The sequence below is a fragment of the Podarcis bocagei genome (assembly GCF_964188305.1).
Source record: "Podarcis bocagei genome assembly, chromosome: 12".
Classification (NCBI taxonomy): domain Eukaryota; kingdom Metazoa; phylum Chordata; class Lepidosauria; order Squamata; family Lacertidae; genus Podarcis; species Podarcis bocagei.
The window spans coordinates 20,260,725-20,287,813 of record NC_138137.1 but is presented as its reverse complement, the minus strand read 5'-3'; the positions used below and the strand labels follow the sequence as shown (position 1 = coordinate 20,287,813).

The following is a 27,089-nucleotide window of genomic DNA, read 5'->3' as shown; positions in this document are numbered from 1 at the left end:
CTTCAGGGGCACGGTTACCCCATTCAGGACCAGGGAATCCCCCACACCTGCCCTCCTCCTGTCCCCCAGAAACAGTACTTCTGTCTTGTCAGGATTCAATCTCAATCTGTTTGCCGCCATCCATCCTCCAACCGCCTGCAGACACTCACACAGGACTGTCACCGCCTTCACTGGTTCTGATTTGAAAGAAAGGTAGAGCTGGGTATCATCTGCATACTGATGAACACCCAGCCCAAACCCCCTGATGATCTCTCCCAGCGGCTGCATGTAGATGTTGAAAAGCATGGGGGAGAGGACAGAACCCTGAGGCACCCCACAAGTGAGAGCCCAGGGGTCTGAACACTCATCCCCCACCACCACTTTCTGAACACGGCCGAGGAGGAATGAGTGGAACCACTGTATGACAGTGCCCCCAGCTCCCAGCCCCTCAAGACGGTCCAGAAGGATGTTATGGTCGATGGTATCAAACGCCGCTGAGAGATCCAGCAGAACTAGGAAACAGCTCTCACCTTTGTCCCTAGCCTGCCGGAGATCATCAACCAGTGCGACCAAGGCAGTTTCAGTCCCGTGATGAGGCCTGAATCCCGATTGGAAGGGATCCAAATGGTCCGCTTCTTCCAGGCGTGCCTGGAGTTGTTCAGCAACCACTCGCTCAATCACCTTGCCCAAGAATGGAAGATTTGAGACTGGGCGATAGTTGGCCATCGTGGCCGCATCTAAAGATGGTTTTTTAAGAAGCGGTTTAATAACCGCCTCTTTCAGCGGGTCTGGGAAGGCTCCCTCACGGAGGGAAGCATTCACCACCCCACGAAGCCCATCGCCCAGCCCTTCCCGGCTAGCTTTTATAAGCCAGGATGGGCAAGGATCAAGGAGACAGGTGGTTGGTTTCACTTGTCCAAGCAGCCTGTCCACATCCTCGGAGGTAACAGATTGGAATTGATCCCACGCAATTTGACTAGACAGGACTCTAGCACTCTCCCGCCCCGGCCCTGCTCCCACGGTGGCGTCTACCTCTTCCCGAATCTGAGCGACTTTATCTGCAAAAAACTTTGCAAAATCATTGCAGGAGATCATGTGGCCCGTACTGGGCCCCGATCTATTGATTTCAATGGCTCTCCTCTCAAGTATGAATTGGTTGTGTGCAACCCTTGATTGATAAATACTAGGAGAAACTCTATCCAGTATGAAGGGAGGTGAATTGAAGGATGGTTAGAGAAAAGAGAAGGCCTTTCAAAGAGTCCTGGGGGTTTGCAGCCCAGCCCTCTGCAGGATCTCTGCTGATAGGGGCTGGGACACCCAGTGTCAAAAGTTTTACCACCATTGGTGTTTCTGCAAGGGCACTGCATGGGATTTAATGACAGCTACTTTCGGATGCTGTTCAAGTAGAGGTATCTTTTAAGCTACTTCTATGAAATGCGACTGGGTTTATTTTCCTGGTGCTAACGAATACTCCCTGTTGCTATTCATTCACAGCATCAGGGGGTGAGTTGTTTGTGTAAATTCGATATTGAATAATCACCACAGTTGGGATCAGCAGGACATAGCTGACTTCCCATAGTAAGCCTGGGGTTGTCTGGGGTGGCAGTTTCTCTAATTTTATGTTATGCCATGTTCCCCGTCAATAGCAGCTATTTTTTATTGGTGCCCCCAACAATCTCTCAGAATTTGAAATGTGCTCAATGATCCCAAAAGGTTTGGTGACCCCCAGTGTAAAGGCTATCCATTTCCCAGAAGTTGGAGTGTGCAGTGGATTCAGCCCCTTCTCAACCATGTCCTAAGTTACAAACTATTTACTTACTTTTATACAAGTTTACTGTATGGCCATTTCATAGAAACTTGGATTTGCCATGGAATATACATTAAACAGGAAATTTGCAGCCACATCTACACTTCACATTTTAAGGGTACCTATAAAACATCTTAGGAATATGCCTAAAAATAATATGTTTGAACACATGTATTTAGCTATGTTCTTGTTCCCATCTACATATCCTATCCTGGTGTCTGTTATCCTGGTGTCTGTTTCTTGGTCACACTAGAGCAGAGCTTTCCAAACTGTGTTGTGACATGTTAGTTTCTCAGCTGCAGTGTGTCATGTGAGCGCTCCCTGCGCTCCTCCCAGGACTAGAAAGGGGTTAATTTAACCTCCAGTTTGCTAGCAAAACTGAGTTACTGTGTCGTAAAATGATGCATGTCTAAAAAGTGTGTTACCAACATGAAAAGCTTGGAAAGCTCTGCACTAGCATGTGCTAGAACCTTCATGATTGAATGCAGAAGTGTATTTATAAAAGTAATTTGCAGTGATCAAGGGTTATAAATATCTACATACCCTCTGTTCTAATGTATTTTTTTCTCCATTAATGGTTTAGTTTTAGTTCAGCATTGTCCTGTACGATTACAGATTAAAGAGAAGAAGAAAAAAACCTGAAAGCAAGCTAGATGCCATTGCTAAATACCCTGTGGAACAGTTTAACTAGAACGAGATCGGATTTTTAAAGTCCTTTTTTCCTTCCCCTTGTGAGATCAAGTATTAGCCAGAGAGGAAGATCTGTTTTTGTTTAAAATACAGTTTTGTTTTTCTTGGTATCTGCAGCTGTGCTTATTTGGATGACATCTGAAAGGCAGAATTCTTGAGTTTCATTACGCTTCAAATTCTGTTGAATATATTGAGGTCTAGTTGTAAATGGAAATGTAAGAGTCTAGTAAATAACTTCAGCGGCATACACTTAAATTTTATAGACATATTTGCACATCACACTGAACCATCGTTCATGCTTAGCTTTGGTTCAACCTGAACAAGCAGCATGCTAATGCATGTTGCTCAAAAGTTTCTGTTTGCTGTTCTTCTGCTCCAGGAGCAATATCCTACAAGCCTTGCCTTGCCTTGTCATCTGAAGTGAAGCTTATGGTTTGTTGCCCTCCCAGCAACCCAAGCCAAGAACAAACCTTTGGATGGCTTGATATGCTAAGGCTTGTCGTTTATGGTTGCCAGTGAGGGGAGACTTCTAAGCTTTAGCACACTGCTCATTCATGTTAAACCATAGCTAAACATTATCTATGGTTTAATGTGACTTGTGAATCAGGGCATGCTATACAGTGGAACCTTGGGTTGCGGACTTGCCCCCATCACGGATGACGTCCGCAACCCGCAGCATTCACATCCTGAAGCGCCGCATATGCGCAGGCGCGATTTGGCGCTTCTGCACATGCATGAGCAGCAAAACCCGGAAGTAACCCGTTCCAATGCTTCCGGGTTTCCCGCGGTCCGCAACCTGAAAACACGTAACCTGAAGCAGCCGTAACATGACGTATGACTGTATACCAAATAGGTTTTCCTGTTCTGCTGGGTTAATTCTGGGCAACTTTTCACGCATACTTTGTTATTGCCAAGTCAAAATGCAAGACTTGTGGGTCTTTTTTTTAATAGAATATAATTTTATTAATTTGTAGTAAAATAACATGGATCAGTTCCAACAAAACTTGTACAGTTGCGTGCTTATATTAATCACATACAAAAAGAAAAGTTGAACTGGGACAATGTCAAATAACTGAATCCTTGAATGCATTCTTCACATTAACACATATCCATGTGTGGAATTCATGGTTGCTTATCTATTATTTAGTTTAAATGTATTCAGCTAGAACAGTCTCTTGAAGGATTCCATTTCTCAGCCATATACGAAAGTGCCAGCAAAAAGCCTGCCATTTATAAAAAACAGCAAGCTTTAATATTTCTCCAAAGTCATGTTTTAAAGGGTACTTTATTTTTATTTAATAGATTTATATCCTGCCCCCAAATATAATTGTTAAGGATGGGTTCTGTAAACTTCCATTAAAATAACATAAAATACATAAAACCACTATAAAAATAAACTGCAGATGATGCAGCATAAAACCAATGCAAATTCAGATCCAAGAGTTTTTGAAACATTTTTTAAAATGTACAGTGGTGCCCCACAAGACGAATGCCTCGCAAGACGAAAAACTTGCTAGACGAAAGGGTTTTTCGGTTTTGCGTTGCTTCGCTAGACGAATTTCCCTATGGGCTTGCTTCGCAAGACGAAAACGTCTTGCGCTTTTTTAAAAAAACCGCTTGAAGAGGCGCAATTGCGACGGACCGTGCTTCGCAAGACGAAAAATATCGCAAGACGAAAAGACTCAGAACGAATTCTTTTCGTCTTGCGAGGCACCACTGTACTGAGTACTTCTTCTCTTCTAAAATCTTGAAATAAGAGTAGCTAAAGAATCCTGATAATATATATTGCTTATGCTTTCCTGCATGAAACCAGAAAATGCACATACAGCAGTTGTTCTTTCTTTTGGGACCATGGGTAAAATGTACAGACTGGCACCTTGTAAATTGAGAATACATTCTCTCATGCATACACTTACTGCCCAGAGCATATTTGTTCAGGGACTGCGTACACACTGTGCCACGAAACTGATCACTTTGAATAACCAAATATACTTGGCTAGATAACCTGTCTTATGATAAATACCATGTACAGGAATATTAATATAGATGATCAAATATTTTCAGTTTCCCAGCGTCAATTGGACAAGCAGTAGAAAACACAAAGAACCTATTTTACAGCAGCTGCAGTCTGCAGGAAAGTTTCTCCTGAAAGTCCAAAAGATCTCAGAAGCCCACTCCACAGTAACTCAGAGCAGAACTTTTAGTGTGGCTGCCCCATTTTGTGAAAGAGATTCAACAGACTTTCCCAGCTGATTAAATGGGTCTCTTTGTCATGAGCATTTATTTTGTATTGGCTGTTTCTTTTTTGTATTTAACAGTTTAATTTTTTTGTTCCTTTTTGTTTTTGTTGTACATCACCTTGAGACAATTGTGCAGAAGGAGATACAGTGAATAATGTTCTTCACCAAGTTTAATTTCTGCAACCAGTGGGACTTGAGCTAGAATCCTATGTGTGGTTTCTTGGAATAAAGCCATATTGAAGTTGATTTTCATAACAGTTAAAATTAAGCATTTAAATGTGCTATTTTAGCAGGAAGTGTTGCAAGGGTACATGTCAAATTCCTGATCGCTAAACCATTTTCCAGGCTTTTAGTGATACTTTATCATAGCAAAAGTGGAAGCTGGGAAAGGGTGCACAAGATTCTACTCCTTGATTTGTTAACCATGCCTATCAGATATAAGTGTTCTATTCCTCCACCACCACCACCACCACCCCCCCAGGTCACAGTGAATATACAGTCGTACCTCCTTTTGCGTCCAGGATCCGTTCTGGAGCCCCAGACGCTCAACGAAAGAGACGCTCGACAAAGCGCCACTCTGCACATGTGCAATGTAGCTCTTCTGTGCATGCGCGAGCAACAAACCTGGAAGTAACCAGTTCTGGTACTTCCGGGTTTGCCGCGGATGTTGGATGAAATGGACCCTAAACGGGGCAGACGCAAAAGGAGGTACGATTGTATGTGCTCAATGAGTTGCATCCGTACGCAATTAGTTGCATTTAATTCCTGCTGAAATAAATAGGACTTAAGTAATTACTCACTACTTCACATTGTAGGTTTCCAGAAGAGAGCCAGTTAAACCAGCAAAACATCTTCTGGCACCTTAAAGACTAACAAATGTATTATGGCATAAAGTTTTGTGGAGTACAGTTCACGTTGTCAGATGCATGAAGTATTATCTCTGTGTGTGTTTCTTTTACACATACATGGTGGTGGTGGTTTTAAATAGTGAGGTCAGAAAGAAATGAAATGAATAGATCTGCCAGCATTGATCATTATTAACAGTGGCTATTCACAAAAAAATGGATGAAGTGGGCTGTAGTCTATAAAAGTTTATGCTATAATGAATATGCTAGCTGATTCCAGTGAAGTGCAAGTGCAACTACTTTAGTCTTGATCCAACCAGTTTTGTGTAAATGGATCTTTTACATTGATTGTGTTGCAGTATCTAAATTATCATAGTTTTAGAAAATCAGATTCTTTACGTTATGGCAGATGGGCAGACTGTAAACTTTTAGCTCTGTAAACATGTTGATTCATTACCACTTGCATAGCATTTCTCAGCTAGGAACCCATTTTTCTTTCTAGGTGGCTTAGTCATACACATTGAACATCTAGAAATGCTGAGTGATGATGTAAGATTAGCTCAAGTAATCCAAAGGTGTAGTCCATTTGCCTTTTTGGAATTAAAGCATGTACTGTCAGAGTAACACAGTTCTTTTTATCTTTATCTTGGGAAATCAGGTTTTTGTGCTTGTACGCTGCCTTTATAGGATTTTTTTGTGCTTTGCAAGGTACATGTGTGCTCAGAATTCATCTCCTTGGATAAAGCATATGTTCAAGCAAAGGGAAATTGTTATATAGATTTGGGGGGGGGGATTGAAATGCAAGAAACGAGGCAAGTAGCACATAAATCTGGAAAGCATGTTGAGGCAGTACTTGCATTTATTTCTGCTTGTGTTTGTATACGCACACACACACTGGTTGTGCCCCATGTCCATTTTGCATGCCAACTCTGCCTACCCACCATGCTCCCTCATAGCTCCTACTAAAAGGTAAAGGTAACGGGGCCCCTAACAGTTAAGTCCGGTCGCAAACGACTCTGGGGTTGCAGCACTCATCTTGCTTTACTGACCGAGGGAGCTGGCGTTTGTCCGCTTCCGCAGACAGTTTTTCCGGGTCATGTGGTCAGCATGACTAAGCCGCTGCGCACAGAAATGCCGTTTACCTTCCCACCAGAGTGATACCTATTTATCTACTTGTACTGCGTGCTTTCGAACTGCTAGGTTGGCAGGAGCTGGGACAGAGCAATGGGAACTCACCCTGTCGCGGGACCTCGAACTGCCGACCTTCCAAGCAACAAGTCCAAGCGGCACAGTGGTTAAACCACAGTGCCACCCATGTCCCTAGCTCCTACTAAACTCACCCCAATTCCTTATGCTTGCCACTCAGTAACGGGAAGTTATTTCTTCCTTTTGCTACCCACTCCGCCTATCTGGGCTCATCTGCCTGCTGCTCATTCACTCCTGCCTGCCTACCTGTCTGAGCTGCCTGTTTCCAGAGAGTGGGAACACAAGGGGCAGAAAGACTTTCTCCCCTCCATCTCCCTGCTTTGGCTGAAGCAAGAAAGTCTGCAGTTTTGAAGTGCAGCCTTTAGTCTCTCCTTGACGGCATCAATGTGGCTGCTGTTCCCTTTTAGTCCTCTCCTCCCCAACCCACAGGATAGTTGATGGTATGTGGGTCGTGGAGCAATGGGGGAGATGAAAAATCTACTGAACTGCTGGCATTGGCTTCTTGGTAAGCTATCATGCCTTATGTCTGGACTGATTTTTAAACCTTGGAAATTTTTAAACAGAAACTTTGATTCTGTTGGGTTGTTTTCCAAAATGAAAACTGCAAAAATATTTGGGGGGTGTATGCGAAGTGTGTGTCCCCCAGACAATTAGGATCAATGTGTAACTTGTGGCATACTTCCTGTACCATAAGAACTTAGTTTTTACACACTGGAGTTAATTTTTTAAAAGTTAATAAACTGGAGGAAAAAATAACTCTCTCCTTTTAATTTCTGTCTCTTTTCTCTTAAGAATTCAGAAAGAACTTGCGGAAATTACATTAGACCCTCCTCCAAACTGTAGGTAAGTTTTGAAATGGATTTTATTTATTTGGAATATATTTGAAAATTTCACCAGAGGTAAATTTTGTCTTGTTTCACTTTGGTCTGCTTGGTTGGGTTTCTGGCATAAAGGTTTGCAATTACTAAATTTTAGGAGACTTTCATGAATTACTTCAGAAGCTATGATCATAATGCAATGCTAGTAAATATTAAAACAGGCCAGGTTCAGTTAAGTTTTATTTTTAAGACTTGGTTTTGCAGTTTTGTGTTAATTGTTTATGTATTTTGTTGGTGAATGGTTGTTTTTAGGAAAAGAGAAAACTGCGAAATTCTAGGTTTGTAATAGATTGTCAAATAGTTTGGTTTTTTGTAGAAGCAGGCTTTGGCTATTTGCATTTTCCCCTTTGAATAAATAATTTGAGCATGTAAATCCTGATCTGATATATTTCAGTAAGACTGTTGCCATGCTACTGTGATTATCTCTCTCAAGTTACATATTTGCCAACTTGACATAAGTTCAGTCTTGGAATTTGGCCAAGATTGTACTTCATTGTTTACAGAGATGCTTGATTATTGTACTAGCTATGGAAGTAAATAATGTATTCAGCTATATAGTCAGTTGGGTCACTATTGCTTTTTAGCTATTGCTTGTGAGATATTATAATGAGATTAACGGATATTTGATTTCAGGAAGTCTCTAACACAGATTGCTTCTTATTTCTTATTTCAGATTTGAAATATGTTAGACACAAGAGTGGTCTTTTCTGATATCTTGACAAAATTATGTTTGTTAAATCTTGAAATATTTCTGGAAGACTAAGCACAGTCTTGTAAAGATTATCAAAAAGTATTTCAGGCTGTTCTGGGGATTCTTTGCAGGCTGAAAGATCTTAATGTCCATCAAAGACTTTGCATATGCATATCAAAAATGTTTGGCCAGTCTTTACTTCGGCTTGCTGAGAGCCAGTGTGGTGTAGTGGTTAAGAGCGGTAGTCACGTAATCTGGGTAACCGGGTTCGCGTCTCCACTCCTCCACATGCAGCTGCTGGGTGACCTTGGGCCAGTCACACTTCTTTGAAGTCTCTCAGCCCCACTCACCTCACAGAGTGTTTGTTGTGGGGGAGGAAGGGAAAGGAGATTGTTAGCCGCTTTGAGACTCCTGAAGGGGAGTGAAAGGCGGGATATCAAATCCAAACTCTTCTTCTTCTTCTTCTTGCTGAGAGATGTCTGTTAGTGGATTGATAGTATTACTAAACTCCCTGTGTGCTGCAGAGGAAGTTGTAACTTAAGAATTATTTGATTTTGAAAAGTTTGCTGTTGCTTTGTAAATTTGTCTCTGTTATAGGAAAGCAGTTGTACCATTTTTTTATGCTTGGCATTGCTGTTGTGGCAAAACAGTATGCTTTAGAGCACATCTGTGCTAGGAAAATCAAAATATTTGTGTGAAGATGGTGTATTTTTCAACACAATATTATAGTTAAACTTGTGCATTTGTTGCTTGCTTCTGTCTAACTTCTAAAGATATAGGTGCTGGCCTCTGGTATTCTCATAGAACATGCACATTGCAAAATATGTGTCGCAATGTCTGCCTGTCTTCCTTGTTATCAACTCTGATTGATTGTGGATTTGTATGACAGTGTGAGCCCCACTAATCAGTCTCTCTTGGAATCCCCTGGCCTGCTTTTTGTGTTGTTTCACTCTTTATGTGTTAGCCTGCTTTTTTTCTTTTAACAATCTTTTGGTTTTTAACAGCAAGAAATTTGTACAGAACAATGAGGTTGTTTTAAACAGGTAGTGCAGTGAAGCTGTTTCATGTCTTGGAGTCCAACACTGCAAGCTTCTGGTTGGAAGTGATGCTTGAAATTATTTTCATAGGAAGGATTTTCCTATGTGAGGTGAATTGTGAATGTTCTGTATATAATCGGGGCAGGGTAGAAAACTCGTATGTTTCAGTACTTGTTATGTGTCAGGTGAATTCGAAGGCCCTAGGTTTGATCTTCAAAGAGTTTTTGCTTTTTGGTAACAGAAGGAGCTTACTTTTAAAAGCAGGGTTGAGATACTCTTGCGTTCATAGGATACCAGATGCTGTTACTTAAAGGGGGAAAAACAAAGATCATAAGGGCCTAAGGAAAAACAGAAGTGTAGAATGCTACACATTGAACAAAGCACTTCAGTGATGTTCTGATCTGGTATATCTTAGGATCTCCTGAACTCTTACAGGGGCAGGTGAAAAGAAAGATTGTGGAATAAGTTATCAACTATTGACCCTACTTCAAGATGAGATGGGTGCTAAAAGAGCATGGTGAAGAAATTGGGAGACGGAAATTGTTTTGTAAGAAGCCTCAGTTGGATAGAGGGAATGGTTTGTGCTGTTACTGTTCTCAGTATTTCCTGTGAACAACAGCTGAATGTGAGAACTGCAGATTACACACGCTTTAATACATATGCCTGTGCTAAGGAGAATGCACATTCTTGAAAATGAAGGGAAAGAAAAAACTTGGACCTGGGTCACCGGCATGCCCTAGTATTAGAACGTGGCTTGCTACCGCAACCTCTATGTATTGGTCCCTTCTGATCTCTCTTGGATCTCTGCCACAGCTGCAGGAGGAGGAAATAATACTCATCCCCACACGCAGAAGGACTGGTCAGAAACACAGTAGCAGAAACAGAGTGAGCATAGTAGTAATTTGAAGGGTAGTGGTATAATTATTTTCATTTGTATAGATAAACCTGTCTCCAGTATCTAATAAAACTGGACGTCTGTCTAATAAAACTTCACTATCAGTGAAGGCAGAAAAGATCTGCTGCTCCACTACAGCACTTACCATTTCTGTAGTCATGCTGTATTTTTTTTTAAAAAACAGCTGTGGGCCTTTGAACACGCAGTCCATCTAGGCTATTCCTTTTCTACATATTGTACAACAGGGTTGCCACCCCAGTGCCTGCAGATGCAATGGCATCCATAAAAGCTTCCAGGCCTGCTCTTGAGCAGATGCCCCAGGTACTGAGTTTTTGGTATAAAAACAAAGCAAGTGTCCAGCCGTCATAGAAAGTTATTAGGCAAAATGTAGCGGTACCTCTTAAGTGATTTCTGTGAAATGAGAGTGATGTGGCTACCTTGCATATTTTTTTCTGATAAGTGCAGCCAATCCTTTCCGAAAGTGGGGATTGCAGCCATCGCAACCAGCTGGTCGCTGCCAACTGGTCTGTAAAGGAATAATTGAGAATGTGATTGGTTCCAATCATTAACAGACTTTTTGTAGCATATGAATAGCCAGGTTTACTGCATATATGCCATGGTTATGATCTTGTCCATGAGTATAATGCTCCATATTTTATGATGGCAGTCTCACAAAGACAGAGTGTGGTATGCAAAGCTACATAAGTGGATGACAGCTTGCTCAACAGGGCTCCCCTGCCCTGCCTCCTGCATCGCTTAAGCTACTTCTAAAAAAGGCTTGGACTGATGCATCGGTTTTAAGCCAATGTTGGCATATTTTCCTTTCCAAATGAATTTACGAAACAGTTATTGTATCTAAGTCCTGCAATTCTAAACCATTATAAATTTTAATTATCCCCTTATTTAAACATTTTAACAGTATTTCATCAGAATGTCAATATTATAAAGTCTAATACCGAAATGTCTAACTCCAGTATTCCAAATAAAAAAATTCCTTCCAGTAGCACCAAATTTTTTTTATTTTGACTATGGCAGACCAACACGGCTACCTACCTGTATCCAGTATTCCACTTAGCATATTTTTCCGTGTATAACACGACTCCATGTATAAGACAACCTCTGTTTTGGGGGTACTCTAATTTGTTTGATTTACCCGACAGTAAGACAAATTGCCAGATTAATTTAATATTGCCATCAAATACACCAGTGAAAGGTATGGGTTGCACATCTGCATGTAAATCTAGTTTTTATTAATAAAAAGCCACCTTCAGCCTTCCCTGTAAACCGCTGTTGCCATTGTCTCAATATAGTTATTAAACATAAGAAGGGAAAGTGGACTACACTGGCTCAGTTTGCACATAATGCTAAGCCAAATCATGGCTAAGTGTCACCATGTGGGGTGGCGCTGTGGTCTAAACCACTGAGCCTCTTGGGCTTGCTGATCAGAAGGTCAGCGGTTTGAATCCGCACAACAGGGTGAGCTCCCATTGCTCTGTCCCAGCTCCTACCAACCTAGCAGTTTGAAAGTATGCCAGTGCAAGTAAATAAATAGGTACTGCTGTGGCAGGAAGGTAAACAGTGTTTCCATGCGCTCTGGTTTCTGTCACAGTGCTCCATTGCACCAGAAGCGGTTTAATCATGCTGGCCACATGACCCGAAAAGCTGTCTGTGGACAAACACCGGCTCCCTTGGCCTGAAAGCAAGATGAGCACCGCAACCCCATAGTCACCTTTGACTGGACTTAACCGTCCAGGGGTCCTTTACCTTTACCTTACTTAGAATAAAAACCACAGTCACTTCTTTCCTGGTTACCCTGCTGTTGCACTACCCAGCTGTTATGGCTGACCAGGCTCATAGGTGGTCTACCCAGACAAACTAAAAGCATTGAGCCAGGAACAAACTTGGGTACAGATGCAAGCTGGGCTTCATATGTAAAGCTAGTGAGTCCACCATTTGAAAAATCAGACTTTAGAGCCATGCTACCAAAAATGGCCACTAGAAATTCAATTTTGGCAACTGTAACCTTTGTTTAAGGAACCATTTGGCGCCCAGCTTTGAGTTTGTAACACTGCTTGTAATGCAACCTTTGATTTGTTAGCTGTTTTTGTGTCCTGAGAGATAAAGAGAATGTATTTAGTGTGCCTGTGGTAAGTGATGGAAAGAGCTAATCTAGAGTATAAATATCATAAAATTGTCTTGGTTTAAACTTCTTATAACCACGACATGCAAAAATAATGCCCATGAATAAAAATGGAAGTTAAAGGCTTCAGTAAAAATTTGGAGAAGACTCTGGACAACAGACAGTACTGCATTAATTCTCCATGCCTTACCATGAAATCTTTATTTGTTCCGACTTTACCAAAGAAATCTGAAGGGAGGTGGAACCCAGGTTTTTAAAAGCCCTTTTCAAGTTTGCCAAAACAAACTGCAAAATAGTTGCTCTCCTCTTTAGGGGAGGGAGAGCCAGGGGGGTGTACAATACTTTAAGAAGTGTGTTTCTTTGTATGTTTATAATTGGCAGTAGAGAGCTTGCTCTAGAAGAGAGGCCTTCATTGTCTTAGATTCGAAATGACATTTCTGAACTCAGGTGTGGTGCTTCTTGCTAGAGAGCATGGGATTTGCAGTTCCCAGATGCAGTTTATAGAAGAATGTCCCTACAAGGAAGTGATGCTTCGGAGTACGTTCAAAAACAAACTTTCCAATACGTAGAGGCTAGCAAGGCCTGTTCTATTTCCAGCAATTGCTCTTTTTTTAAAGAAAATCAAAATAAAAAATAGCATGCGTAAGTAAGGCCATAACATGACATCGGGGTGTGGATGTGGGTGTGTAATTCCTCAAGGTTTGCAAAATGCGTTGGTATAAATGATGTATTATTAAAATGTTACCCGGTTTCTGCTGAGATTTCACAACCTGTGACTCTAGTTTCTCATATTAAAATTGGTTTAGATGATCAGACCAAAATTTTTTTGATGCATGTTGTGGGCCGGAGGACTATACCTATATAGGATCATGACCAATACACTTAAGATGATATGACTTCTAGTTCATGGAAGAAGAATTTTAATCAACTGTATAATTTCCCTACTCTTAGCTTCACAAATAGACTACTTGTGTTGGCAGTAATTGGGGAACTAGCTGATGGTCCGTTGCCAAAACTGACTAGATTCACAGATTCTGTTTCTGTATCCATTCTCATTTTGCTTACTTTGTCGGAGTGAAAGAGTCTGTAACTATATTACTCCGATTTCTTGAGTTGTTATTTCTGTCTTCCCAGGAACGCAATACGATTTTTAGCTGTATTTTAACTTTGAATATTTCATCAAGGCTGAGCGATGATGATAGCTTGAGTGGATTGTTTTCATTTCCACTTAGTTGTAAAGCTGCTTTGATATGATGCAGCATCGGAAGTCTTTTGTATTTTTTTCATTATTAAAAACAAGACGTAAACAACCCCCTGAGCAAACATGAACTCTGCTAATCTAAATACAATGAATAAACAATAGGAACTTCTCAGCAGGGTTTGCCAAATAAAATAATGGAACTATAGATAAAAATGTTTAGAAAAAGCTGTATAAAGCAATATAATTGAAGTATAGTCAGCTGAATTAACAAATTTCTGATAGAGCTAGCTTGGAGTTTCTTAAAGAAATCTGAAGAAGCCTACAATAGCCAGCTGCATGATCATATGCAGGCTCTGAATATGACAGATCTGAACTACTTTGTGCATTTCTTGGAACATGCAGTGGGCTGTTGTTAATTCATGTGCCTCTTCCATGCCTCCACTGCACAATTGGAGGGAAGATTACACTGAGGTACTGCCATTGAAATTGAGTGCCTGTTCTGGTGTGTTAGTGGTTGGTTGGTTGGTTGCTTCCATTCCTCATCAAAAGGGATGCATGGCCATGCCCTTCATGTTAATAACGTAAGGGAATTCTCCTTTGTTCAGTTTCTGCATTCACAGCAGCCCTGTTGGTTTAAACAAGTTGGCCCTGAGTGACCTTCATTGTAATGCTTTTAATAAGTGAAATCTTTTCTTCTAAGTGATGAAATAAAAAGGAGTTCTGTATATACAAATAAGTGAGTTTCAGCCTATGCTTGTCTACTGGGATTTAAGAAGTGGCACGTAGGAAGAAAAATATACATACTTGCTTTCCTAGTTTCCTGTGGTGCTGCTAAGCATTTAGATAACTTTTTACTACAGCGTTAAAAAACTCTGAAATGTTTGATATTAAAACCTTCAACCTTCGCATACTGTAACCTGGGTTATGCATTATGCTATCAATAATGTTGTCTAATTATGAATAGTTGTTTGCAAGCGACTGATTTTGGAAAATAATTTGCTTTTATACAGTGCTAACTAACAAAGTTGCAAACTTGAAAATAGTGCTGTGCCAGAAATGTGAATCAAAGGTTGTTGTTATTCTTGGGTATCATTCTATGTGCATTACAGTGTATTTGTTTTAATTATACATTTGTGGCTTTGCAGGCTTATTCAAGCATCTAATTGGCTACAGCTTTGAATTATATCAAAACACATGCCAAATGTTTCTTAATTACAATTAAGTTATCTACATGAAATTATCTTTGTTTTCAGTTTCTTCAATTGTCGGTTTACTTTTTACCTTGTTTATATGCTCTTTTCCCAAACAGCTTTTATGAGTTCCTGAGTTTATTTTTGTTTCAAAGACAGAATTGGATTAAGCTGTCTTTAAAAATGCTTCCATGTTGCTTGGCAAGAAGCCAGTTACTATATTGTATATCAGTTTAACTAAAACCATACATCATACACAGCAGGTTATTTTTATACTAATAACTAAGGTCAATCCAGAAACCTATATTTCCTCTGATTTAACCATAATAAATAATGAACAAAAAGTTTGTGATTGTTTGTGCATGCTGGAGGATGAGCTATCCATAACTTCCCAATTTAACCTGTGCTCTGCACACAAGCACTATTTGGGTGACCTCTTATAATTTTGGGATTGCTTCTAGAGATCCAGATGACTGATAAATATGTGGTCTTTGCTTTTATCTCCTGGTATTTATTACTTGAAGTATTCAGCATTGCTTTTGGAATAAAAACAGAGTTTTGGTTTTGTCCTCACAGCAGGGATTAGTTGGCATAGATAACAGTGCTACTCAAAACTTAGATGTTACTTTTTATGAAGTGAGCTATGGATTCTTCTACTTTGTGTGCTTCTGTCTGGCACTTATTCTTGAGCAGAAGTAGCTACTTAGTCTTCTTCTGTGTAAATAAAGCCTAAAAGAGAGAGGAAGATGAATGCTTTACGCTTCATAAGGGGAAAAATGCAAGGAGGCCATTGTTTTTGCTTAGTAGAGGATTCATTGCCAGCAGTGATTGAAAATGTATCTCCAACTGTGTGACCTAGATAATGGATACACATGTGTTGTGGAGCCTCATGCAGTTGGCAACAGTCTCATAATAAAAGGGCCACAATTTTGTCTATTTCTATAGTCAAGTCAGATTAAAATGGAGTGCAGTGGGTCTAGCACAGGGGTCAGCAACCTAAGGCCCATGGGCCAGAAGCAGCCCGTTTAGGTCATCTGACTGGCCCACAAGCCACCCCCAAACTGAGTTGCTGCTCGTGCACTACGCTGAATGAGCGCAGCGTAGGGACACGCTTCTGTGGCGCCAAAAATTGCATCTGCACAGATGCCAAAAATCACGGGCATACGCACTTACACACACGCATGATCCGGCCCATGGAGGGATCTCCGTGGGACCAATCCTGCCCAGGCAAGATAAACCTTGCTGACCCCTGGATTCTAGCACTTCTTCCTGAAGCTTAGATGAGATAGAATCTTCTCCCTTCTCCTCCCTATTTCATCCAACATCAAAGCTGTGACAGGTTAACCAGGAAGGGTCCACTGGGCTATATTTTAGTTTCACAGATGATACCCCAAAGGAGATGAAAAGATGCTTCTTCTCAATCAGTTGATATGGCCTGTAAAAGAGAAACAATTTATAATCTAGGGTAACATTATATTCAAGTGAGAGTGCTTGGGACACACTGTTCATGCAGCCCCGATAGAGGCAAGTCCACATATGCATAGGCTTTGCAGAATCTTGTAAGAACAGAAATTTTGTGTCTTGTGAAATTCCAGCCTACTGTGTTCTCACAGTAACAGGCTATCCCTGGAACTGAGAAAGCCCCATCTGGCTGCCAGGGTAAAATCAGAGAGAGACCGTCATAGCGTACAAGACAAAGACCTCATAATAATTCATTATTACAACAAGTCTGTAGTGTACTTTTGCCATAACTACCTGCGTGTGGCTTCTGGGACTGTGTGTTGTGAAAAGGTTCCAGAATGGCAGATTTCGTTTTAAACAGCATAGAGATTATAGTCTAGCCACTCCTGCATGTAAATACAAGGCAGTCTTTCCAAGTAGTCCTCTCACAAGTACCACATCATAAGCTGAGTTGTAAATTCCCCTGAATTTAAAGTAGCTTTGATGTAGCCAAGGAAGCTGCTGCTGATGGAGGGGCCAACAGAAGACACCCCCACTGTGTATGTGAATTTCATTGCCTTTGTGAATGATACTTGCTGTAAACAAGAAGTCTTAAGGATTTCTTCTTGTGACATGCAACAAAGGCGTATAGCAGTTCCAGAAAACACAACCTGTACCCTCCTTGAATTGCACCAGTTTGTCGTAAAATGCTAGCACCATATATAGGGTTCAGCCCAGATTCTGCTTGTAACGTGTCTTGAAACACTCACATGCGCTGCATAATTTGATGGGTTTATTGTTTAGGATACATACAGAATGCTTGCTCTTGAAAAGTAATCTCTAATTTAAAGTGTGTGTGTCTTACCTTAAATAGTTGCATTCATGCTGTTTCAGTTCATTAGGTTGACTATAGATGATGTAAAAAAGCATCCTGATTCTAGTGTGGTTCATAGGATCTCAATTAGTCTTGTTGGTCTTACGTAGCTAGTCTGACATTGGCAGTTCCTGGTGTGTGCTAAAAACAGAGTTTTCTTTAATTAGCTGATTAATTGAATAGCATACAGTGTGACCTCAACAGCATTTGGTTGAGAGAGGGGGTCTGTAGGGGTCTTGCTGCAACAGGAGTCCAATGAGTATGTTTGTTTGATTCATTGCTATGCGGCATCATTTCCATCTAAGAGGAGAGAGGAGCATAAGCTGTGACATCGGAAAGGGCATTTTAGTTGGCTGATTGGAGTCTCAGCCTGTTGAAACATTACCCACTAGCAGAGGGTGATGGTTATTTTTCTAAGCTGCCTCATGGCCCAGCTTTTCTTAACCCAAGACACTGATGGAAGTCCCTTCAGCATCAAAATCTAATAATATAGACAGCTTTGGGGGGGGACCCCAGCATAATTAGTTCTCTGTCTTGATTGGTGTTTTTCAGAAAATAAAATAGCATCTGTCTCTTTATTTTTAGAAGGGGTTTGCTTTCCTGCCATATCTCATTCACAGAAATGTCTTGTTAATTGCAGCAGGCACTGAGAAACACATTGATATTACACACAGAGACACACACACACACGTGTGTAAACATTTTCACAGCTGCTTTTGTTATTGCAAGCCTAAAGATATATATTTTATAAAAGAAATTAAAAGATTTATCTTTCTCTAACTTCATTCCTTCCCTGTTTACAAAGGATGAAGGCATCTGCGCAGTGTGACCATCAAATATACAGTGACTCACTTCTAAAGTGTGTGTATATATATATGAGCATGTGTGTATATAAACTACACACACTTAATTTGATGTACATTTCTCAGGAGAGATACAAAAAAAAGTTACACACTTGTTAATAATGAGGATTGAGTGGGCAGACAACAGTTTCAGTTCTCATTGAAAATTGGCTTTTGTATCTATCTACACGGTGCTCTCTTCTCACCAATAGAACACTGCTATTAAAATTACATAACACGTACAATTACCACTTCTGTTACTTTGAGTCTCAGAGCAACTTCTCATAGCTGATTATTTTCTTGTATCGATACATCATTTCTGTATCATGTGAGTTTCCACATGAACACATTTTACCAGTACACATCTGTCTAACAGATGTATTTGGCTTGTAGCAAAACAGATAAATGTGAAGTTGTGTACATTCACCTTCTCACAGGAAAGTAGTATTTGTAGGACATCCATCATGCATGAAGAAGTCAGTATTTTATTTGCTAAACCAAATGTTGTGGGTTAAAAAAAAACCAGGAAGATAAAATCCAACTAAAATTCAGCACAAAAATCCAAGATGTATGATTCAACTACATGAAAGCATGGCATCATTCAGTACAGAATAGCTTTATACCAAGTGATACTTTGCAGGATATAGCAATTGATCTAACTTACATGTACTTAAATTTCTCACTCATCACTATATACAAAACTACTTTATAAGTAACATTTATCAATTTTAATCTGTTTTAGTATTTTAACTTTTGTATGTTTAAAAGTGTGTTTATGAATTTTTCTTGCTTTTATTGTTTCGTAAATTGCTTTGAATGCTTTTGTAAACTGCTTTGAATTTTATTTTTTTTACATTCAAGCAGTATATTAATTTTATGAAATAAATAAATAAATGCCAGCAAATAATTCTGGTGAAGATATGCTAACCTAGAAAAATTATTAAATAAGGAGTTGATCCTGAAAGATTATATATTTATAATTGCATTTTTATCCTGCCCTTCTTTGCAGAAGAGCCCTGGATGCAAACCAGCACAAAATGGTACATAATGCTCTTCCCTAAACTTTGCTCATGTAAGAGGTTGATTTCCAGAAAAACAACAGTATAAAGCAGGGGTGGGGAAACCTCTAGCCCACAGGTCAAACTTGGCCCACCAGGGGTTCAAATTTGGCCTGTGAGTTAATTTCCCCCAGACTCTTGCCGCCTGGTGTCCTCTGTGATGTTAGGTGTAGCAGGTATAGGTGTGGCTGCCAGGGCACAATCAGGAAAAGTGTCTCCCAATTTTGCGAGCTCCTTTACATGCCCAATGGCTAGGCTGCACCCAATGGTTAGGTCCTTCGCCTGATGTCAGGTGATTAACAGGTGGGTGGGGGGTACTTACCTGTCAAATTTGGTCCACAAGGATATATCCTAATAAGGATCTGGCCTGCAGAGTCAAAAAGGTTCCCTACCCCTAGTTTATAGAGCGTATATTCTATTCTAGATTGGGGGTTTTAGGGGTTTCAGATTTCACAAAATTGAGGTTTCTAGAGATACTTGTTCTGTGAAGATATCATATCGGGATATATTTTTTGAATAGCTGTTACACAGTCTTTTGCAATTTGACCTAATACATGATTAAAGCTTTGTTTCCTAGCACTAATTAAGGGAAGTCTTACTTCAGCCAGTAAAATGGTATACTATTAGGTAGCTGATGAAATCACCTCTAATAGGTTTCTGAGCATTCAGTAAGGAATTAAATACTCTTCCAACTAAGGACTGATAAGTGGTGTGCTAGGAGGATTCAAGAAATCTTCCCATATAAGAAAAAGCAGTTGATGGCAGGGCATCACTCTTGCTAAATGCTCAAATAGCTTTCCCAACAGTATTGGGAATGTATAGACCTCACACAAGGAGATAAAAAAATATTCTTTTAAACCTCTGGCCAAGAAACACAGAAGTTTGTACTTCCCAGCCGTTAATGCTTTTGTATGTACTTGTAAGTTCACTGGTTTTTGAGGTGGTATAATAAAGCTTTGGCATCACTATCCCCCAACAAACATGGAAAAAGGCCAAATTGTAATTGCTAGTGCAAGTTCCATAATCAACCATGTACAGTTTGTTTCTCAGAATTGGACCAGTGTTTCAAAGAGAGCATGCAGAGATGATTAGCAAATAACACAGCACTACTGTGATATGAAGCTACTCTGCTATAGAAATGTTATAGTGGAGTTATTCATCTGAGTACTTAAATGCATGCTTACATTTTTCTTATCATAATGAGCACCAGTAATGTTTAATTTTAGTAGCCATTTGAACTGAAATGCTGTAAAGGAAGCAATTATTTTGTGTGTGTGTGTGTGTGCATGGTATGTTATACAGGTATAATGAAAGCCATCTGGTATTTGCTTTCAGATTGCTTAGAGCTTTATGCAAATGTGAAATACTGTGAAGAACTGAAATTCTTCTTTGGAGATTTGCCTTAACAGTTTGTCAAGTACGTGTTTTAGTTATGATCCACAGTGCTACACTGCACCAGTTACAGTCTACTGACTTTGGAATACTCTTTATAAAAAAAATCCAAAAAAATCCACAACCTGTTTGTTGACACGGCAAATAGTAGTCTGAGAGCACCTGATCTAGGAGTGCTGTTGAAGATAAATGATCATGTCAGCTTCTTTTGAGCTGTTCATGGGAACTACAGGTAAACCAGAGCTGAACAGTTGCACAATGTGATACACACAGAGTGCCGAATACAGTATACAGAGTCAGAACTTAAATAATCCCAGATGTCTCATTTCTCTCTCCAAAAAGACTGGTTGGAGCAGGTATTTAAAGCTGGTGTTCCTAGTTCCTGAAGCCCAATGTGAAAAAGTGAACTACCGTATCTTCCTTTTTCTTTTTTGGTAAATGCCATGCCTTGAAATATGATTAGTATTTGTCAATCACTTAGAAACAAGAATATCTGTTCAGCCAGGGATGCATTAGAAATTTTTTCTTTATGAATTCTGAACAAATTCCGGTACAGACTGATATAATACAAACCTTCTGGACTAAAGTTATGTATGGTGTGTCCTCAGAGTGCACAGAAACATACTTACGGATTTTGTGCTTCTCTAAATTTTCCAGAGAAGTTCTCAGAATATATATATATATATATATATATATATATATATATATATATATGTTGCTTTTTTAGATAAAATGAGAGAAATTCATTCTATGTCAGACAGTTTGTTCAAAAATATGTATTTAAATGCAGTGGAACTGGAGTGGAACAGACTTAGGAATGAACATGTTCGAAAATGACCTAGATTGGAAATAGACTGATATTGCCAGCTCTGTGTTCAACAGACTTTGGTGCTAAACCATTTTAAAAGCCTACAAAATGGATTCAAACATAGTAATCTTACATGAATGCACTGTAGTTAAGACTTCAGTTACTCTTACCTACTCTTTCCCTTTGAAAACTTAACCTATAGCTATTCTTGTTCAATTAGATGGCTGGCGTGCAGAATGGAAAACTGCTAAGTTCACCAGAACATACTTGACTGATTATACAGTGGTACCTCGGGTTAAGTACTTAATTTGTTCTGGAGGTCCGTACTTAACCTGAAACTGTTCTTAACCTGAAGCACCACTTTAGCTAATGGGGCCTCCCGCTGCCGCCGGAGCACAATTTCTGTTCTCATCCTGAAGCAAAGTTCTTAACCTGAAGCACTATTTCTGGGTGAGCGGAGTCTGTAACCTGAAGCGTATGTAACCTGAAGTGTAAGTAACCCGAGGTACCACTGTATAGCAAAATTCAGAAGCTGTTTCCAAAATTTTGTGATCTATTTCGCCAAACAAGAAGACAACAGAAGTTGCCATGGGATAAATGTGAGCAAATGCAGTTACAGTAAGCCCATAATTTACGCGGGGGTTACATTCCAGGGATTGCGCATTGTGCATAGCCAAAACCCATTGGATTCAATGGTGGAGGAATCGTCAAAGTCATTTCCCTCAGAAACCCCTCCCAATTCCATCTCATACAGCCATGTGGGTAAATTGAATGTGTGCTTAGTTAAATGTGTGTAGGTTATATGTGTACTCAAGTTTAATTACAGTTAAGAATTATGATTAAGGGTTGATTCAGATACTTACAGAAAGGGTAGGCATTGAAGATTTACTTGACGGTGGAAGAGGTGTTAAAGTACTACCAAAATCAAGTTTGTGGTACACAAATGAATAGAATCTTACCTACAGAATATCATTGGATATTTTTAAATGCCATTTGACCACCACCTACGTCCAACCTTATGGTTATTGATTAGGCTTTTTTTTGCTGCTTGCTATATTTTGTAACAAATAGGCTTTATGTGGCTATGCAATTTAAGTCGTTGCCTACTCTTTAGTTTTCACTTGTTAATGAAAGCAGGGTGGACCGATTAATACTTCTTTGTGGTAGCATTCCCCATCTTCCTCAGTTTGGTTTTTGGATCATTACAACAGAAGCCAGAAAGTGTAATCTGCGATGAAATGTCAACTTGGGATGTTATTTCAAATATTCAAGTAATAATTTTAATTACAGACATTTAGAAGGTTTGCAAAATTAATTAATGTGTAGTTAAAGAAATATTTGATGAAACCAAGCTGCTCTTAGTACAAGTGCTGCTTCTGCAAGTGATTTACTAGGCCAACAGTGTGAAAAGCCTTGTGCTTTTCCTTCTGAAAGGGAAAGACTTGCAAAAGCCCTGGAGGTTAGCTTTCAGTTTCAGTTAGCTTCCATGCATGAAGCTAATAACAACTTTAATATAGTTACGGTGGTATTTTATTTTATTTTATAAAAAAAAGCAGTATGCCCATTTTTGTGTGGAACAGATCTGTCTGAATCAGGGTAGTGAGCCAGACCCACCAAGCTATTTCAAATGGTCCACCAGCTCCCTTCTTCCTCCCCATTGAAGTGTGGACTTGGGGGTGAGGTTCCTCTCCTCCCAGTGCAGTGTTTCTACTGGGAGAAAACACAGTCTCTGCTCTAGAGCAGAAACTCTTAAACCTCTCCAGGAAGCCCAGCACTGCAATGTGCCAGTGTGAGAGAGAAATCAGCATGTGTTTGTGCATGTCTGCCAGTGTGTGTAGGTGCTAAAGACAATGGGTGCAGTGTGGCCACTTCAACTTCAGTGACACCCACTTTTGCTTTGGCCATGTCCTCCTTTGGCAGGCAACCCGCAGAGGTTAGCCAACAGCAAATGCAATTTAGGAGCCAAAAAGCTTAGGCTGGCAGTTTTCAGTTATTTTGTTACATATTCTGTTATAGGAGGAAGTTGATTATATCTCTATATATTTCATGGGTACAGAGTTTGATGATGGTGTAAGTGTTTGTATACATTACAGTTAATTTTTTTAAGGCTGATTGATTTCACTGGAAGAGCTAAGCACATGCCTAAATAGCTTGTTTGTTTTCCGAGATTTATATTTCATAAATGTCACCTGAATGCCAAATGTCTATTGATCAGGCATTTAATCTTACAAGATTTTAAAGGCAATGTTGTTATGCTTGAAATGCTGGATTTATCCATTTGTTAGGACATTTCTATACTGCTTTTCGCTGCCATGAATAATTATCAAATAAGTTTGCTATTGAAACAGCCATACAATAAAGCAGAATAAATTCAAATCAAAAGCAGACAAAATAATCACAAGATAGACACCAGGAACTAACATAAATGGTTAGAGTGCTTGGGTAAATAGGGAATATCTATGGGTGATACCTGTTGTCATTTTAACATAAGCTAGAGGTCTTCAGTGGTTCAACTGTTTAGCAGTATTGTTTAGCTACTTTATTGCTGAGCTACTTGCTAGTAACAAACGCAAAGAAAAAGAAAAACCCTGTAACAATTCATTTTGTAATATTTTTCACATAGAATCCCTGTTTCCAGCTATATACTTTATAAGTGGTCAAATGTTATAAAGGTGCCCATTACTAATCTTAAAATGGCTGCCTCTGGGACTTTTTATAAGGCAGTATAATTGATGTTGGCATGTAATAAATCTGTAGTTCTTTGAGTCTGATTATGTAGCAAGACTGATAGATTAGACTGCCCTGAGAATTGACTTGGGAGAACGGATAGCCTACTGCAATAGTTTTTGTCAGCTTTTATCTTGTGTGTTAAAATAAATTAATTATTTCACCATAAAATAGTTTTAAGGCCACCAGTGAATGTTTTTTTTTTTGCCTTTTGTGTATTTTTACATACGTGTGTGTGTGTGTGTGTGTGTGTGTGTGTGTGTGTAAAAATGCACAAAAGGCGGGTTTGTTTTGGATGACATTCATGCTGTTCCATTAACAGAAAAGTTCTTGATCCACTATTAGTGGCCACTAATATAAAAGAAGAATTTTTCTACGGAATCACTCTTCTAACTGTAACCCCCCCCCCCCCAGAAACTCAAAAAATTACTTCCAGAGGGTTGGGGATTGTCCAGAACAGCATGTAAGGAGGCACTGGGTTGTGGGAAATGGGAAATCAGCAAGAATTTATCCCATTCTTAAGGGATGCCACATTGGGGGAAATCCAATCTAAATATAAAAGCAACAGTGTTAGGATAAAACATGTATTTATTCCAGCTGAATACTTTTTGTATATGATGATACAAAATACAATTTGAAGTGCTTCTTTTAAAAATTGTATGTTTCTTATAGCTAATGTTCATGATTGTTTAAACTAAAAGACTGTATTCTCTTTGATTTATAGAAACACTGCTGACATAACAACAGCTTTAAAAGAGGAATATTTCTTTCATCTCTGTTTTTCTTTATTTGCAATATGTATATAAGAAATATATATGTGTTTGTTTGTGTGTGTGTATGTGATCTTTTTATGGTATACATGTAACCATTTAGACACATGTAATTATAATTCAGAGGGACGCGAGTGGCGCTTTGGGTTAAACCACAGAACCTAGGGCTTGCCGCTCAGAAGGTCGGCAGTTCGAATCCCCACAACGGGGTGAGCTCCTGTTGCCCCCGGTCCCTGCTCCTGACAACCTTGCAGTTCAAAAGCACATCAAAGAGCAAGTAGATAAATAGGTGTTTCGTGCACTGCTCTGGTTCGCCAGAAGCGGCTTAGTCATGCTGGCCACATGACCCGGAAATTGTATGCCGGCGCCCTCGGCCAGTAAAACAAGATGAGCACCGCAAGCCCAGAGTCGTCCACGACTGGACTTAATGGTCAGGGGTCTCTTTACCTTTACTAATTATAATTCATGCACATGTAATTATAATGAGAAAACAATCCTTTGCCACCTTTTTCAGAGATATCTCCACCCTATCCCCCAGCCATTGGCTGAACTGCTTAGATATCATGAATCTGCACATTCTTGTGAGTCAAGTCGTCAATAATAGAATATTTGCAGACAAAAAGAGTGGTGTTAGCTTCTGTGTGAAGTGAAAAGTCAATTGCTCGCAGAAGGCTTGAAAAACAAATAAATGGAATTCAAAAGAAGTGTGGCTGAGGGCTGTAATCATGGTGAGGGACAATGGAACCCAGAATGTGGAGAAGATACAGGAGAGACAGACTGCCTCAATGTTAAATGAAGAGGTTGTGGGTTGAGAAACAGAAATCAGTACAATTGCATCAATAAAAACAAATTCCAAATCAGTGAATCTTATTAATAACTCAAATTAACTGTATCACTCCTTGGAGAAACAAATATCCTTTAATAGCAAGACATGAAATTAATTAACATCAAATATAATGTTGTTGATATCATATTTGGTATGCAGCTTAAGGTGCTAAGGGGCTATGCATTGTTGATAGCAAAGGACTTAAAAGACAAGAGAATCATGGATGTTGAAGAGCGAACTGTGGAACAGAGAAAACAAATGGGGCAGGGAAGGGGGGCTGGATCGCCTCTTCATTTGAACTAAAATGCAGAGTGGTAAAGGTTTGGAAAAATGTCCTTGCATTGTAACTTTCCAGGAAAAGGAGCACTGTGCAGTGTAAATGCTGTCTCAGAAAAGGCAATGTCAGGGATATCGACCATATTAAGCTTCCCCAAATTCCCTTTCTTAAGCATTTTGTTGTAGAACATCCCTTTTAATGTGCTTTTCCTGATGGCCTCCAAAGTAAGCTGACGGAGGCGCTTGAGAGGTCACCTTAATTCAGAACTTTTAACTTTTCCCTACATATGCTTTTTATTCAACACCCCCCCCCCTGTAAATCTCCATGCACCATTAAGGGTCTGGTTGCAAGCCACTAGGATAGATTCAGCCATGCCGTTGTATCCTTACAGTTCCTTATCACTGTATAAAACTAAGAACATACAAATGCTTAATAAGTGATTTAAAAAAAAATTAAATTGATATTTATTGATATCCTTCCCTCAGAATTCCATAACTTGGCACGCTATTACTTAGAAATGAAGTGTATATATCTTTTAAATGAAAGTTTGGGCTTTACCCAACTAAAATAGAATTTGATTGTAAATATTATTCCAGTATATGCCATCATGAAAAGAGCTTCAGTATGATTTATTTCTGGCTTGCTTGTTTCTTTAAGAAAGGCCACTTTGATTATTTCATATGATTATTGTGATATTATGCCACATGAGTGATGCTGCTTGTTTTAAAACTTTATACGCTATCCTGTTTTTAAAGCAAGCGTTGTTTGATCTGTGTTTATAATTCATGGCAATGATGTACATAAACAAGCAATGCGAAACTACTACAGCCATTTATAAAACATGGCTTGCCTTGCTGCCACACTTTATATCTGGGGTTGCCTTTGAAAATGCCTGGGAACTTCATCAGGTCCAGAATAAAGAAGGAAATTTTCTTCATCGGAGAATAGATGATAATGATATCCGCCCATCAAAATGCTGGCATTAACTTTTAAAGTCCTAAATGACTTGGGGCCATACTAATCCCAAATATCCAGACCCCCATCTTCTGAAGCCCTTCTCTAGCTGTGGCTGGCTATGTAATGGATGCTTACCAGAAAGAGGGACAACTTTAATTATATACTCTATATAATATATCATTATCATACCACAATTTGGAATGCCCTTCCCAGAGAGGCTTGCCTGGCACATGCAGTATATTTTTGGCACCAGATACTCATTTTACGCCCTTGGTTTTTCAATCTTAAATATCTTTAAGGTGATGTACTACATTGCTAA

The 27,089-nt window shown here is 39.6% G+C and overlaps 1 protein-coding gene across 2 annotated transcripts in view; it reads left to right on the top strand.

Moving 5' to 3' along the window:
- UBE2E2 (ubiquitin conjugating enzyme E2 E2) overlaps positions 1 to 27,089 on the top strand; it is a 135,759-nt gene that overhangs the window by 15,219 nt on the left and 93,451 nt on the right. The window contains exon 3 of one of the 2 annotated variants that reach the window (XM_081164965.1): positions 7,560 to 7,610. The exons of the other annotated variant lie outside the window; for it this stretch is intronic. Within the exon in view, the coding sequence (XP_081021091.1) occupies positions 7,560 to 7,610 (51 nt within the window). The remainder of the gene's footprint in view (positions 1 to 7,559; positions 7,611 to 27,089) is intronic. 2 annotated transcript variants of the gene reach the window in all.